The sequence below is a fragment of the Bos indicus x Bos taurus genome, chromosome 19 (genome assembly GCF_003369695.1).
Source record: "Bos indicus x Bos taurus breed Angus x Brahman F1 hybrid chromosome 19, Bos_hybrid_MaternalHap_v2.0, whole genome shotgun sequence".
In the NCBI taxonomy this organism is placed as follows: Eukaryota; Metazoa; Chordata; class Mammalia; order Artiodactyla; family Bovidae; genus Bos; species Bos indicus x Bos taurus.
The window spans coordinates 24,076,141-24,092,435 of NC_040094.1; the positions used below are offsets into that span (position 1 = coordinate 24,076,141).

At 54.9% G+C, this 16,295-nt stretch overlaps 1 protein-coding gene across 1 annotated transcript in view; it reads right to left on the reverse strand.

Annotated features, from left to right (window-relative positions):
* Positions 1-16,295, reverse strand: part of RTN4RL1 (reticulon 4 receptor like 1) — a 74,549-nt gene extending 58,254 nt beyond the window's left edge. The window contains exon 1 of the mRNA XM_027517063.1: positions 15,847-16,295. Within this exon, the coding sequence (XP_027372864.1) occupies positions 15,847-15,859 (13 nt within the window). The 5' untranslated portion in view covers positions 15,860-16,295. The remainder of the gene's footprint in view (positions 1-15,846) is intronic.

Consider the following 16,295-nt stretch of genomic DNA (forward strand, 5'->3'; position numbering starts at 1 on the left):
AAGAAAGAGCTGAGGAGAAGTCAGAGCCCGTGGCTGGTGGATGATGTCCCAGTTTTCTGGGGAGGCTTTCAACCTCTTCTTACTTTCCTGAGCCAGTGAAAACCCCATGGGGATGCTTTGCAAAGCCCCGTCCCCTGCATTGCCTTATGGGGCTTCCCGCAGACTCTAGGCAGAGGGGGCGGGAAGTTGAGGACATACCCAGTCTCCCCCAAACAAGGTGACCCATCCCTGAGACTCCTCCCACTGGCCAGGGCTGGCCTGTGTCACTTTGTCCACTCACAAGGACTCAGCCCTGGACACAGAGAGGCAAAGCTTCAGAGGGCGGCCAGTTCTGAGCTGCAGGAAGGAGGGCCCAGGGAGTTACCATTCACGCTGCTCATACTCCGGCCGCATCGGTTGAACTCCCATTCTGGGTCATAGTAAAGTGCCACGAACTTCATCAGCGTCATCTCACTTAAGCTTCACAACCCTCCAAGACAGGTACTCTTAGTAGCCCGATTTTACAGATGGAATAAGTCAAGCTCAGAGAAATAAGATCATTCCCAGGACTTGAACTTGGGTCTGACCAGATCCAACATGCTTGATCCCCACTTGGAGGTGAAGGGCTCGATTGCTGACCCCTGGACTGAGCTCTGCCCACCAGACTCATCTTTCGGAAGCAAGCCTCCACTGAGCAAGGACAGCCACGAGCATAGCTGCAGAGGTCACCACCGAGGGCCCCTCTGAAACAGAGGTACAGGCAAAGACTGGCTTAGGGCTCCTGGGCAGATGAGGGGCGTGGAACCAATCTCACCAGCCAGTGTGCTGTGGACCAGCTTTGGGACGCAGCCACCTGATGCTGTGTGATGCTGGGCAAACCACGTGGGCTCTCTGGGCGTCGATTTTTCTCAGCTGAGTTATAAGGTCTCTTCTAGCACCAAAGAGCCTGCAAATCTATAAAAATCACACCAATTCCCTGGTCCAGATCGGAAGCGAGGGACCTGCCCTTTCTCATGTTCCACACTCAGGAGTTTTTGGTGCCACAAGCCACCCCAAGTGCAAGGAAAGCCAGTGCCCTCTATTCATCTTCCCCCTCTGGTGTGCTCACAGCCCCCTTCACTGGAGATCTGTTCTATGTCCATGGCCCCAACACACTCACACACACACACACACACACACACACACCCTCCTCTCCGAATAACCAGAAGACTTAGGGTCTGGCTGTCTTCTGCCTGGGGTAGTGTCAAGCCCACCTACCTATGGGACTTTACTGACCTCCCAGGATGGCTTCCCTAGGAAGCCCTTGACCTTTCACCCTTCTCTTTTCCTGCCCAGAGGCCCACACAGCACATGGACCAAGGCATATACAAAGATGTAGGCTGTGGCATGGTCTCCAACAGCAAAAAGCAGCAAACAGCCTCCATACGCAAGCCAGAGGACAGGCAGTCAGATGAGGCACCTTCTGCAGCCATTCAATAGAAAGGCATTTGAGAACTACTGTTAATTCATCCAGACGGGGCACATTTCATGCAGTAGAAGGAAGGACGCACCAAACACCCTGGGAGGGGTAAGCGTTCCCACTCTTTGGGTTGTGGGGTTACAGTGATTTTCTTCTTTTTGCCAATCTGTGGGTTTCCAGTGTTTTCTGCCATGTGTACGCATTAGTTGCGAAGTTCAAAAATGTTACTCTGGGGAGAGAAGTTTTCTGTATAAATGAGGCAGCAGGTGAAAAAGATGACACTACAGAAAACTAAGTTCTGTGTAAAAGGCAAGGTCTTATGGGAACTGACCTCGGACCTTGTGCCTGAACCTCATTAGGAGCCAAGGAGGAGAGGTTGTCTGACCTCAGTGGGAAGGGGGGGCCCAAGACCCACCACTCCTCCTCCCCATCCGCTGTAGCTGTCTCTTTGGTCTGGGTTTTGGCTCCTCCCCCTTGGCCAAGTGACTGATGGGCTTGGGCTGACCCTGATGCTCTGGTCCTCTCCAAAGGAACCCGAGACTATTCCACGGGCTCATCTCAGAAAGTGTGCCCTGCTCACAGCTCCAGCCCCCAAGGCAGCAGGCATTGTGTTAAGCGCACTCCTGCCTCAGGCCTTTGCACTCACTGCTTCCTCCATCTCGAGAGGTTTTCCCAAGCAGAAGCAGCTTTGGTAGCGAAAGAGAGCCTTCCCTCACTTCCCTTAGGCTTCTGTTCAAATGTCACTTTATCAGAAAGACTTCTTAGCCACTCTCTAAAATAACAGCTCTCTGGTCACCCTCTGTTCTTTAATGAACCCTCTGTTACTTTTCTTTTTCTAAGCACCTACGCCCACCTAACAGAGTATAGTTGATCGGCAGTTTTGTTGTTGGGTGGTTTTTTTTTTTTTTTTTTTCTTTACTTATTTTTTGACTGTGCTGGGTCCTCGTTGCTGCATGTGGGCTTTCTCTGATTGCAGTGAGTGGTGGCTTCTCTCGCTGCAGAGCACGGGCTCTAGGGTGCATGGGCTCAGTAGTTGAAGCTCGCGTACTTGGTAGTTGTGCACTTTGCCTACAAAGGTCCATATATAGTCAGAGCTATGGCTTTCCCAGTATTCATATATGGATATGAGAGCCGGACAATAAAAAAATGTTGAGCACTGAAGAATGGATACCTTCAAACTGTGATGCTGGAGAAGATTCTTGAGAGTCCCTTGGACAGCAAGGAGATCAAACCAGTCAATCCCAAAGGAAATAAACCCTGAATATTCCCGGGAAGGACTGATTCTGAAACTGAAGCTCCAATACTTTGGTCACCTGATGTGAAGAGCTGACTCACTGGAAAAGACCATGATGCTGGGAAAGATTGAAGGCAAGAAGGAGAAGGGGACAACAAAGGATGAGATGGTTGGATGGCATCAACGACTCAATGGACACGAGTCTGAGCAAACTCCAGGAGATGGTGAAGGACAGGGAAGCCTGATGTACTGCAGTCCATGGGGTTGCAAAGAGTCGGACATGACTGAACAACTGAACCACAGGCTTAGTTTCTCCGAGGCATGTGGGATCTTCCCAGACCAGAGGTTGAACCCTGGGTCCCCTGTGTTGGCAGGCAGATTCTTAACCACTGGGCCACCAGCTAAGTCTCTGATTGCTCATTTATTGTCTGTTCTCCCCACTAGAATGGAAGTTTCATGAGAACAGCGGATTTGGTTTTTGTTCACTGCTTCATCCTCAGGGCCAAGCCAGCAGAAGGCAGGCACTCAATAAATGTTTAATGTTTATCAAACTGAGGGAGCCCTCCCAAACCTCTCTTGGCTGACACGATAAAAGATGTCCAGCTCATCTATGGACAGATAATCCATGGTCTGACACGGAAAAACATGGCTGGTTCAGCTGGGGTCTTCCTTCTGGGAAATAAAGCTGAGAATACCAATAGGAATTCCCTGGTGGTCCAGTGGTTAGGATTCAACACTTCCATTGCAGGTTCAATCTCTGGTGGGAGAACTGACATTCTTCACGCCGCACGGCATGGCCTAAATAAATAAAGCTGAGAATACCAAGGATGTGGGGCAATTAAGTGGTGGGAGGAGAGGGGTGAAAGGCCGTCTTGAAGAATAAGCAGCCCAGAGACTTCCCTGGTGGTCCAGTGGCTGAGACTTTGTATTCCCAATTCTGGGGGCCTAGGTTCAATCCCTGGTTGGGGAACTAGATCCCATATGCCACAGCTAAAAGATCGCACATGCTGCAATGAAGAGCAAAGATCCTGTGTGTTGCCAATAAATCAAATAAGTAAATTTTTAAAAAAGAAGAGGAGGAAGAAGCCACCCTGGGTGGCCATATCGGGCCTGATGAGAAGTGAAAAGTCATGAGTGCGGACAGTGGGGACAGTGGGGTGGGGGCAGTAATAGCTGGCTTGAGTAGAAGAGGAGTCCATGAGGGGGATCACACAGAGGCTGCTCCTTCTTAGAGGGACCCCCTTTCGTGGAGGTTTCTAGAGTCCAGGTCACGCATCTCTTTGCAATAATTCCCCATTTCCAGTGAGACATCTTGAATCGCTGTAATCACATTTGTTCACTGAAGGTGGAAATACCAGCCCACCAGGGGCAGTGGGCCAATTACAGGGAGATGATAAGCACTGCTACCTCGAGGCAGCCCCGGGGCCAATTGCCGCCCCACAGTTTGGTGGTACAGTTCCCCTTTGGGCTGGTGTATTCTTCTGAGCGTGGCCCTGTGGACTGTCCCAGCCTCTCTCCCCTGCTCAGAGATTCTGTATCTACCGCAGGCTTGGGCAGCAACCCGGGAGCCCTCCCTGCAAGGAGAGGAAGTGGTTCAAAGAAAAAGTCATTTTCACAGACGGGAGAGAAGGCAAAAGAGGCAGCGTGTTCTCACCCCAGGCACCATCTGAGCTCAGCTTGGCCTGGCAATTTTATCTCCTCATGTTCGGTCCAGCCTTATTTAAACATTTCAGATCTCTGAAGCCCAGAATGTCCACGAGAGGTTTTCCATTTGCCACGGAATCAATAGTGCAAATTTTGTTCCATACAAACCTGCCAAGTCCAGCCCTAAAGTTTTGTGAGCGAGAGTGCTGCCTCTTCCCCCAGCACAGCCCCTGCCCTGTTGGAAGTCCTCTGTGGCCCGGCTGCCCAGTCTTCCTCTGCCTGTTGGCTTCCTCCTCCTACAGAGGTGCGGAGCTGGGCTGGAGTGAGGCAGCAACCGCCCTAGGCCCTGATGAGCTCAGTGGCCCCTCTGCGCCTCAGTGTTCTCATCTGTAACTTGGGGCTAATACTACCTGCCTTTTCTGCTCTTAATGAGGCATTGCACAGAGAAAAGTGTGAGACACCTTTCTCCACCCTCCTCACTAAAAAAGTAGTAATATTGGGGCTTCCCTGGTGGCTCAGTGGTAATGCAGGAGCTACAGGTTCGATCCCTGATCCAGGAGAATCCAACATACTGAGGGCAGCTAGGCCTAGGCACCACAACTACCGAGCCTGTGTTCAAGAGCCTGGGAGCCACAACGGAGCCCATGTGCTGCAACCACTGAAGCCCTTGCTCCCTAGGGTCTGTGCTTCACAACAAAAGAAGCCACCGCCATGAGAAGCCCATGCACCGCAAAACTAGAGAGGAGCCCCCACTTCACCACAACTAGAGAAAAGCCTGTGCAGCAATGAAGAGCCAGCACAGCCAAAAGTAAATAAATAAAAATTAACACTGACAAATAAAAAGAAAAAGGAAAGAAAAAAAATTTCTCCTAGTTCCTAATATAAAGTTTTTTTCTCTCTTTTTTTTTAAGCCCTAAGTTATCATGATTTAATTTTTCTTGCAGTTACAGAGCAATTTAAAAATTGGGTTTCGATACTAAGTTCCTTGTGTTCCAGCGTAGTGTACAGTCATTCAATCAACATCGCTAGTCAACTCATAAAGACACGACATTAGTTATTGATTCAATACTGTTTACCCAATGTCATACTCCCGCTACATTTTATTTTCTGCAGGATGCTGTATTCAGTCGGGTCCTGGTAGGAAAAACAGAGCACTGTCAGACTGAGTACTTTGATGAGCACATAATGATGATGAGAACAGTGGGTATCTGTGCTGCATGCTTCGTCTCTGTCACGTCCAACTCTTTGCGACCCCATGGACTGTAGCCCACCAAGCAATGTCCACGGGGATTCTCCAGGCAAGAATACTGGAGTGGGTTGCCATTTCCTTCTGCAGGGTATCCTCCCATCCCAGGGATCGAATCCAGGTCTCCCGCATTGCAGGCGGATTCTTTACCACTGAGCCACCAGGGAAGCCCCAGGAAACCCTAATAGATAATGTCTTTTACAGCCCCCTCCCTCCTCCCATGGCACCCCCTCCCCTAACTCCAACTCCCCCATCCCTCCAACTCCCCATCCCTGGGGCGGAGTGAGGGGAGGAAGCTCTTACTGAGCGCGGAGACAGAGCTGCTGGGAGAACTTTCACTGGTTCAGCACAAACCAGACTGACATCCAACTGCCAGAACCTGCATTCCTTTGCCTGAGGGCCTTCTCTAGCACAGAAACTATCTTTGCTCCCTTCAGGGGAACAACACTCACCCAGTGAGGGACCGGAGTTGTGTATAAACACCCAGCTCCCTCCCCTTGGGGTGAAATAACTTTGAGGTGCATGTTCTAGACTGTATCTGAAATTCCCCAGTGGGTCTGAGTTCTGGGAGAGGTGGGGTGAGGTGAGGGGCTCATCCGTGGGTCCAGTTCTCCGACTGATGGTGCCTGTAAGGATGGCGGTGCAGAAGCTGAAATGGGAGAGATGGGGAAGGGTGAGGGTGCTCAGAGCTCAGGCAGCACAGCTGCCACTGGCTTCTTCCCTTCCCTGTCTCACTTCCACGCTCCTCTCCGTGTGTTCCCTAGGATCCTTCCCAAATAGAGACTTGCACCTGAACCCTTGTCTCAGGCTGTACTTCTGGGAGAAACTTTGGCCGACCCATGATGGAGGGACACAGAGTCCATTGTGACCCACCCATCGGTTGAACTCGACTGGAAGCTCATGGCTAAACTTCAACAGAACAAACTCCTGGGACAGACAGCACGTGGAGAAGAGTGGAAAACAGATCTGGAAGGGTTGGGGAGGCGGGTAAAGAGGAAGCTGTTTCCTCACGGAACTTGCCATCCAGTGGGGAAGGCTAATGACATACAGGTAATTGCAATAAAATAAACTGAGTACTGTGACCGGGGTACAGGGAACAGTGGGACACTGAGGACCACTCCCCTAGCCCGGGTAAGTTTTCCGAGCGGAAGTGCCGTGTAAGCTGAATCCTGAAGGATGAGCGTGAAGGGAAAGAAGGAAGCAGGGAGTGTTCTGGGCAACAGTGGGTGCTTGTGCAAATCTTTAGAGATGAGACAGAGAGAGAACAATTCCATTGGGGGACTGAAAGAAGGTGATTAGACCTGGACCTCAGAGTTCAAAGCGGAGAGTGGGGAGAGGAGAGCTTAGTGGGGCTGTAGGTGGGACAAGAGAAGAGGATTGACTGCCAAGCTGGGACGTCTAGACTAGCCCCTGAGAGACAAGGAATCACTGAAGGTTTTTAAACAAGGGAAGGACAAGATCCTGTGGCACTGTAGACTCTGACCACCATGTGAAGGCTGGATGGGGTGAAGGCAGGAGTAGACGCAGGGGGGCTGCTGGTGTGGTCCAGGAGAGGATGGTGGCAAAGGCTAGGGTGGAAGCAGGGAAGGGAGGTGCAAAGGATGCTGAGGGAGAAGGGGCATCACTGCTCGATGGACTTGTGGGGAGTGGTGGGCTGAGGTGAGGGGCTCATTGTGAGTCCAGTTCTCCGACTGATGGTACCTTCCAGGATGGTGGTGTACATGCTGAAATGGGAGAAATGGGGAAGAAGTAAGGGTGCTCAGAGCTCAGGGTCGAAGTAGGAGCATCGTTTCACACATGCCAGGTTTGAGGGGCCTGTGCGGCTGCAGTGGAGACATCTGGGGGTGGGGGGTCAGCTGGATGGATGGCCCTGGAGATCAGAAGGAACATCTTGGCTCTCGATAAGATGTGGAGGGGAAGCGGTCAGTAAATGGACCCTGCAGCTGTAGACAAGCTGACGTCCCCAGGGCTGAGCTGACACCCTGAGAAGACAGGCCCAGGGCAATGCCCCCAGGAGGCACCACACTGGAAGGATGGCAGGCGGTAGTGAAGCTGGCAAGGAAGGCTGAGAAGGAGCCACAGAAGCAGGAGAAAGACCAGGGGAGCCGCCATCGGGGAAGTCGAGGGAAACTATGGCCAACATAGTCAAGGGTCACCAGGTCAGGCGAGATGAGGAAAATGTCCAGTAGGGTCAGTGTCAGGCCAGAGGGGTGGCAATGGAGTGACCGCTGAATCTCTTCTCTTTGAGGGGTGAGCGGTAGGTAAGGGTAAGCGGATTCCAAGTGTAGACAGCTTCTCCCAGCGAGCTAAATGGTCACAAGGAGTCCAAGTCCCGCTGCACGAGAGCGAGCTCCAACCCAGGCCTGGGCAGTGTGGTGTCCTCTGGGTCAGCACACAGCACACGACACAGCCAGTGGCCTTCCTGCCTGCACTGCTTGCTAGTGGGGGACCACAGGGGACTCCCCAGCCCCCAAACTGAAGGAGCTTCCAGGGCAGCAGTAAGGCCAGAGGAGGAGGCCCCTTGAGCCAGGTGTGACCAGGACCACCTGAGCTATCTGCTTTGTATTCTGGGCTCTGACACTGGACATCATTTGAAGAAACTCTCCTACTGCCAAAACATTTGCCAAATCATCAATCTGATTATATGACACATGGGGAAACTGAGGCCCAGCGTCCGGGGTCCTAGTGAGTCAGTCACAGAGACGGAAGCAAATCCAGCCCCGGGGCTTCAAGTTTGGGATTCTGTCCACAGCCCCAGAGTCCATAGCGAGAAAAGGGCCTTGGCCAGGCCAGAGCCAGGATTGTGAAAGGCTGCTGCTGCCGGTGGAGCCGGGTGGCCAGAGAAAACAGGGACAGACAGCAGAGTAAACACTGCGTGGCCGGCCGCCTGCAGCTCAGGCCGCGGAGGTGGCCGGCGTGCTGGCCGGCGGGCTGCCAGTCCGTGACCACAGCTCTCGCCCCGTGCCCAGCCTGCCCCGGCCGCCCCACGCTGGCCACTGAGTGACCGACCCCGGCCTGTCTCCCCCAAAGCCCCCCGCACCGCCTACTCCTACCTCCTCCCAGCCTGCTCAGACAAGGCCATGAATAGAACATTAAAGGTAAAACCTTCTAAAAGAAAAAGCAGCTCCCTGGTAGGAGTCGCCTCTTGAAATGTCAAAGGCAGAGCAAGGCTTCCTGCCTTGTGCGCTTCTCACTAATGGAGGCACCTTAGCCTCCGTATCCCCATCATCCAATCGCCCTATAAATAAATCATCGTAAGAAGAATGCCAATTTTCCCCCTAGGGCCTCATGAATCTCTGCATAAAAGCCCCCTTCATGATGCATGCATTGGCTCAGGTGCCCGGAGAGAGAGATGGCGAACCCTGCTTCCAACAATTTCAGAGGCAGTAGCAACTCTCATGCCACCTCTGTGGGCTGAGAGTTGGGAACTCTGCTTTCCTCCTGACTTGGGGAAGAATTTTTTGCTCCATTTCCTGCAAATCCACCCCGACCACAGAGCCACTGCCCTGTGGAATCAGCCCAGGGAGCTACCAGGAGGCCTCATCTCCTAGGGCTGCGGTCCTGTGTCCCTTGGCAGACATATGATGACAAGTCGTGCCCACCCCCCTGTGTGGGTGGGCGAGCCACGTACCCACTGGAGCTCTGTTCCCGACATGTGGCACGCACAGTGCTGGCCCGCCCGCCCACTCCCAGGGGGCCCCCACTGAGTGGCTCACCAGCCGCTCGTGCTGCCGGTGGTCCCAGTGGAGCGAGTGCCAACCTAGGCACCCGGGAAGCTCAGCTCTGCCACCGGGGGCCTCTGGCGAGCACTCCTGGAACCTGTTGCACGCTCCCCAGGTGTGGTTCTGTGCGCAGACACACACACACAGCACTGTGGCAACTCTCTTGCTGGGCGGGCCTGGAGGCCTCCACAGCCCCTCTTCTGAATCACCTAGCAGGGGACGTTTGCAGGTTTGGATCCCAGCTTCACTGACTGATTAGAGGATAATCACAGGTTCCAAAGCACCCTGCTGAATCTGTTAGCTCTGACACCCCGTCCTGCCCCCACCAAGGAGAGGGGCGCTCCTCCTTGAGAGGTGGGAATGTGCTCTTCTGCACCCAAGATGAGATCCACTAGACTCTCCGCCTTCTCTTTTCTTTTCCAAACTGCAGGAAGAATGGGTCTCTCGGGTACACATCCGTGGCTGGAAGTGGGCAGGAGAAACCCTGTGTGGAGGACCTGCGGTTACTGCCCAGCTGACTGGCCAGGGCTGGGCCATGGGAACTCTCCAGAGGAGGTGGGCCAGGTGGAGGGACGCCAGCCCCTCATCCAGCCTGCCAAGTGCCACCTCCTGGGGCTATTGCTCCCCAGTCACCAACCATTCTGGGGTGTGGCTGTGTTAGCTGCTCCACCAGGACAGCCTGGAAGGGGAGCCTTGGAGAGCAACATATGCAGAGTGCCCAGCCCCCTGATAAGCCAGGGCCCCGCCTTCCTGAAGGGCCTGAGAGCGGACAGGATGCTTCATTGTCTGATCTCTGTCTGCAATGAAGACAGCAGTGCAGGAAGCAGTAGGGGAGAGAAGGGTGGGGGAACAGGGTAGAGGAGGGCAACTGAGAGAGGGGTTTGGGGTCTCAGGAGCCCCAGGTCCCAACCAGAGACGTTCCTGGAGGAACACCAGAAGAAGAGTGCACGGGAACTACCAGGGAACTCTGTAATGAGACTCGAGTGATTCAGATTCAGCAGTGCCCGGCACCTCGCAAAACAAATGTCACATAAATCAAGGCACATGGGCGTGTGAGGCAGTGGAGCTGAGAGGTTAAGAGAGCGAGGCAAAGAGCGTGGTGGCAGACAGACCTGGGGTGGCATCCTGACTCAGTGTGCCAGCTGGGTGAGCCAGAGTCAGGGAGTTCATTTGGTCTGTGCCTCAGTTTCCTTATCTGTATGGCAGGGACGAGAACAGACTGATCTCGAAGGGTGGTTGTGGAGACCACCTGAGGCTAGGCATGGAGTCCACTTAGCTTGGCCCGTCACTAATTATAAGCCACTATTGTCAGCATGTGGACAGGGTCCGGTGGGATTGGATTCAAGGCAGGTGAGGAAGAACAGTCCATTCTCTGCTGCCCATTCCCTGCTCGCATCCATGCCTCCTCCCAGCAGGCTTGGCCAGGCGTGATCGGAGACCACAGTGGCCTCCCCTTGCTCCAGTGATGGACCCCAAGTTGACTGTACCTTTTCACCCCAGTTCAACGGCATCCAAGGAGGCCCCTGCTTCTGGACCCCCGCTTCGCCTTGGGATTGACGTCTCCCTAAGTGTTCTCTTAGGCTTCCCAGATGGCACTAGCGGTAAAGAATTTGCCTGCCAATGCAGGAGATGCAAGAGACATGGGTTTGACCCCTGGGTCAGGGAAGATCCCCTTGAATAGGAAATGGCAACCTGCTTGAGTATTCTTGCCCGGAGAATCCCATGGACAGAGGGGCCTGGTGGGCTACAGCCCATAGAGCCACAGAGTTGGACATGACTGAGCGACTAAGCACATGTGAGGTCTCCTCCCAAGCCTCGAGGAAGCCCTCACCCTGGGGTGCCTGCATCACTCCTCTGTCAGACTCATTTCCACCCAGGTGGCCTGGCCAGTGCACCCCGAGGAAAGGGCCGCTTCCGGCATTCTGCATGGAGGTCCTGCCTTCTGCTGTCCCTGGAGGCTCTGTTCCTGTTTGCCAGCTATTTTGCTTCCTCGGCCATCTGTTCCCTCCCTGTCATCTCCTCTCTGCTTTAACCTTAACCACTACTTCGCTGCAGATGGCACCAAACAGATCCGTTCTTGACATCCTTCAGCAGGCCTGCCCCCTCCTTCTCATCTCCAGAGAGTGAACTTCTGCTCTGTCCTTTCTCAGGCCCTGACTTCAAAGCTTGGAGTTGGACTCACCCCCCCACAAGCCTCCCTCCTAGATCCCATCTGCTGTCAACTCTGCCACAGGTCAGGGGGCAAACAGTCCTACCAGCCTCCCCTGTCTTTTCCATTTCCTAATGAGACTTCCTCGCTTCAGACTTGGCTAAGAACCTCTCCCCGTGTCAAGTCCACTGTCTGCTCTGGTTATCCACCTGGTCTCCTAAAACAGAGCCACTGTACCCTCCAGGGCAGTGGGGGTCGAGCTTAGCAGCCTGAGTCCGAGATCAGAAACTCGGTTTCGTTCCTGCAGTAGAGGAGTCAGTGCGTCCACGCTGGGAGTTTGGGTCTTGAACAGTTCCTCTGCAGCACCTAGACCTGGAAACTGCGGTGAAGAGTTGGCCTCGTGCTGGCATCACAGGGGCGGAACCAAAACACATTTTCTACATCGTCTTAGCTCACAAACGGGGAGCACTGCATTTCTTTCCTTGCTTTTATTCTGGCTACTGGTGAGAAATGCATTCAAGGACTTTATTTAGCCACTCTGCCTCTTCTCTCTGTTGAGGTGACCTGGTGCTTCCTCAAAATTCCTCATCCTGGCTTCTCTTTGCTGGTGTAAGGACCAGGAACTTTGAGGGGAAAAGCAGTCCAGAAGCTCCCAGTTAAGGAAACTCTCTAAGTGTAACTGGTTTCATTGGGCTGCTTTCCTTGAATGGGACAGACTTGTGCTGGGAAGACTGGAACTCCACTTCTGTACCTAGATTTGGGCTAAAAAGGCTTGTAACTCATCCCTCTACACAGGGCTCTTGTAATTCCCCTCTCTACACTTCCTCTAGTAGAAAGGGGAATGTCTTGGCTGGCTGTGGAACACTCTCCATTTCCCTTCACTGTTGGGGCTAAGGAGGGCCACAACACTAACAGCTCTAAGGGGAGCCTGCTTATACCTGGACACATGGAGACTCTCTGATTCCCTAGGGGACCTCTGAATGCAAATCAACCAAGCATCTGACAACCCCATGGTCCCTTCTGCCTCCTACCTTCCCTTCTTCCCACAAAAGAGACCCAATCCAGCCACCAGGCCAGCCCATCTGGCTATGGAAACCAAAAGAACAAAATGCATCTTATTGGGTTGTAGGCCTTAATCTAGCTCTTGCTGAATTATTCAGGGATGGCATTAACTTATAAATGAGTGTGTTTGACTGATTTTGTGGTTGATGTACAGATAAATTCTAATGAAAGACAGCTACACGATTTTAAATTATTAATTAGACTGCCACTTAACAAAGCCTATTTGGCACTCTATTTCCTTGCTTAACAAGACAAAAACTTTAAGGAAAGGTTCTGTATTCACCCAGAGGCTGTTGATTGGCATTCTGTTTTTTATAGCTCTAAAAATGAAAACCATAGATCCTGACCTTAAGCAGGCCACTTCTGGCCAAGCAAAAACCCAGCAGGCCACTCTTCCTTCCTAGATGGTGCTGAGTGGCTCGGGGCCTCACTTGCCCTGCCTGCCTCTCATCTCTGACCAGAGATTTGCTTTTTATATCCCCGGTTCTGCCAGGCTAGGCTGGGAGATGGAAAAGCCAGCAGGGCAGCTGCTGAAGCCTTCGGCTACCAACGCAGTCAGCAGCAAGATCCACTGAGGACTCGAGGATGTTCAGGTTCACAGAGGTGGGGCTGTGGCCAGGAGAGTCTGTTCATTAAGAGATGCAAGGTAGCACCCCCAGTTCTTAAAATGTCCTGCCCAGGGACAACACCGTATTAACTGTCATAGGACAACCAGAAATCAGAGATGTGACCCTTGTAGTCCTATGCCTACTCTTACCTTCTTCCTTCTTTGGGGTTTCTCCGCAGGATATGTAGGGCTCACGGTCCTCTCTCCTCCCGGGATCTAGGAAAGGCTACTCTTTCATCATCTTTCAAACCCTTTTCCAAGTCATAATTAAACTATGAAACTTCCCCCAGGGCCAGGACCCCAGGTAGGTTTCTGCATCTGATGGGCAGGGAAATTGCGACAAATACCTGAATTCATCCTATGACCTTTTTTTTTTCATCCTATGACATTTTTGCCAGGAGCTTTTGGGAACACTCGAGAAGCAGAAACTTCAATGGCCACCTCTCTTGCCACCAGCCCCAGGCATATCTTTGTCTCTGGGCACATACCTAGAATCCACACAGAAAATCTGAGTGCCCTGTGTTATGTATGCACAAGAGAGACCAATCCTGGTGACCAGGATCAGGGGCCAAGGGAGAGATTTACCCAGACTAGGACCAAAATAAAAGCCCTTTGCCCACACAATGGCCCAGGGCAGCAAAGGACTTCTCTGCTCTGCTTCCCTCCGGCCAATCCAGGTGAAAACCTCTTTGTTGGTAGAATCTCTCTCACCAACCGAGCTATGCAGGAAGGGAAAAATAGCCCAAGTGGCAAACACACGTGACTGCCAAGCCTCCAGTGGCCATCTCTTGGGCAGGGTAAGGAGCCTCCCGCTGGGGAGCAGGCCCCAGAATGCACTGGGTTCATCCCAAGCTGGGTCTCTGGCTAGCGAGGATGGGAGAAAAGGCTCTTGGAGGCTGCTCAAGCCTCCCTGGACACCTCAACCATATAAATAAAATGCGTGGGCTGCTTCGTGGCTCATTTTTAACTGTAAACTGACAAAAGACCAAAAGGGAAATGAGATGTCAGCTGCTCTCTATTATCTCCATCACAGACCTGCAGCCCGGACATGGCGGCCTTCAGAACTACCCGGGAAGCCTTCCCCACTGGGGCAAGTTTGCAGGATCCAGGTCCAGGCTGCCCAGATCTGTAAAAAAAAAGGCACCTTCTCTGTGCAGACACTCTGGCCAGCAATGGCGGGTGCTGAAAAGACTTTTGGTCCCTTTCTAGCTGGGGAAAGGAATTGGAGTGTATCCTTGGAGTGGTGTCTCCAACCAGCCGCAGAGACTTCCCACCCACAGTGAAAGGCAGACAGCGTTCACCCACCCTGCACCGCACTGACCCACGTGGAGGATACAAGTCACACACAAGTTGGTGGCTATTCACACAGTGGGGCGACCCAGATTCATCGGTTGGCCTGAGCCAGCCAGGACCGCCACACAGCCTTTAGGGCTTCCAGCGCAGACGTGGTTTCTTCACGCACCTATCCCACCAGCTTATGGGGTCTCTTCCATCACCCCCACATCTGCTCCTCTCCGCCCATCCCTGGGCTTCGCTTCCCCCTCCTCGCGTCACCTCCCCTTGCCCATTTTCTCCTTTCCCATCCTACTGTGAGGTCAGAATTCCGTGCTTACGAAACCTCGGTCTGTTGCCATGGAAACAGGGGCGGATTAAGGCTGGAGCGCGGAGCTCAGGGATCAGGCCCCTCCGCTACCTGAGGTCCCACCTCAGCCGGCTCCCGCAGGGCCAGGGCAGCCAGCCGCAGGCGCGGGTGGCTCACCGGTCGCTCGGCCCGGGCCAGGGACGAGGGGGTCCCGGCGGGGCGCCGCAGCCCGCCCGGACCTGGGAGGTGAGAGAGGTAGACGCAGAGGCCCGAGCGGCGGGTGGCGGAGCCCGCGGGCTCACGGCGTGGTCACCTGCCCTCCCTGGGCCCTGGGGACCGCTCCCCGCGCGGCAGCCACGTGGGGGCGCGGCGGGACTTCCCCAGCGCCCGCGCCAACTTTGCAGCGCTCTGCTAGGAGCCCGGCGGCCCGAGGGTCGTAGTGAGGTGGTGGTTGGGGGGAGGGGGCAGCTGTCCTCAAGTTAAGCCTGGCACCGGCTGCGCACGCTCCTGGCACGGCCTCCGCCTTCCAATCCCTCCTCTCCAGGCAGAAGGAAAGTTTGAGGAACCGGACCTCGGGCGCTAGCCACCAACCCTCGGCCGCTGGATGCCCAGAGCCCATCCCTGGGGACCACCAAAGCGCGGTGCAGGGAAGGTGCCCGCGTCCGGGCCCCACCTGGGAAGCCGGGACGCGCGGTGAGTGAGCGCCCGGGCTGCGCGGCGCCTGACCGCCGGCTGCACCGGAGCGCGGGTCGAACCCGGCCCCGCCTAAGCGGCGGAAGCTGGCGGCGTGGGTCCGCGAGGGGGATGGAGGCTGCAAGTGAAAAACTTTATACCGGCAAAGCTAAGGTCCCAGGAGGCCGGCTCCCCTTCCATCACAGGTAGTTCACTGTGGTCTCCAAATGACCTCGCCGAACCAGATCTCTAGGCCTGGCCGCTGGGTTCAGGGAGCAGATCCCGAGTCTCGCTACTAGCCCCCCTCGGGGGCCGAGCTCCCCCAGCACCACTCCCTCTGCGGCTGAGTCCCCGCGAAGCCCGCTAGCCTTCCCAGAGCTGCTTCCCAGACCGGGAGCCCCGGCGCCGGGCGGCTCTCGGGTGGCTCCCAGGCTCGCGACTCTGCCCCGTGCGCATACAACTCCAACTTGCCCCTGCGGCTCCAACTCACCTTTGCGAAGCATGTTGGCCGCGGGGCCGCCACTCCGAGGTCGGCCTAGGCGCGCTCCCTCCCGGGGTCCGGATTCAAATCGTCGGGCGCCGGCTGCAGCTAATCCGTGCGCGTCGAGGCGGGGGCAAGCCGGGGATCCGCTGGTGCCCGGCGGCCCGGCCCCACAGGGGCATGGTGAGCCCGAGCCCCACGCCGAGGGCACCGGCGCCCACCGGCAACCGCGGCTCTGCCTGGCAGCCCCCGGGGCGAGCTGCTTTCTCCGCGGAGCCGGCGGCCTGCTTCTGCAACCTCGAGCACTTTGCAGGCGGTTTTGAGGGGGGACGCCGCCCCCTGGTCCCCTGGCCGCGGCCCCCTACTCTCCGCCCCCTCGGGTCGCCGCCGCCGCCGCGGCTGCTGCAAAAGGGCGCTCGCACGCACCACCGAGCTCCGGGGAAAGCGCCCGGCGCGCG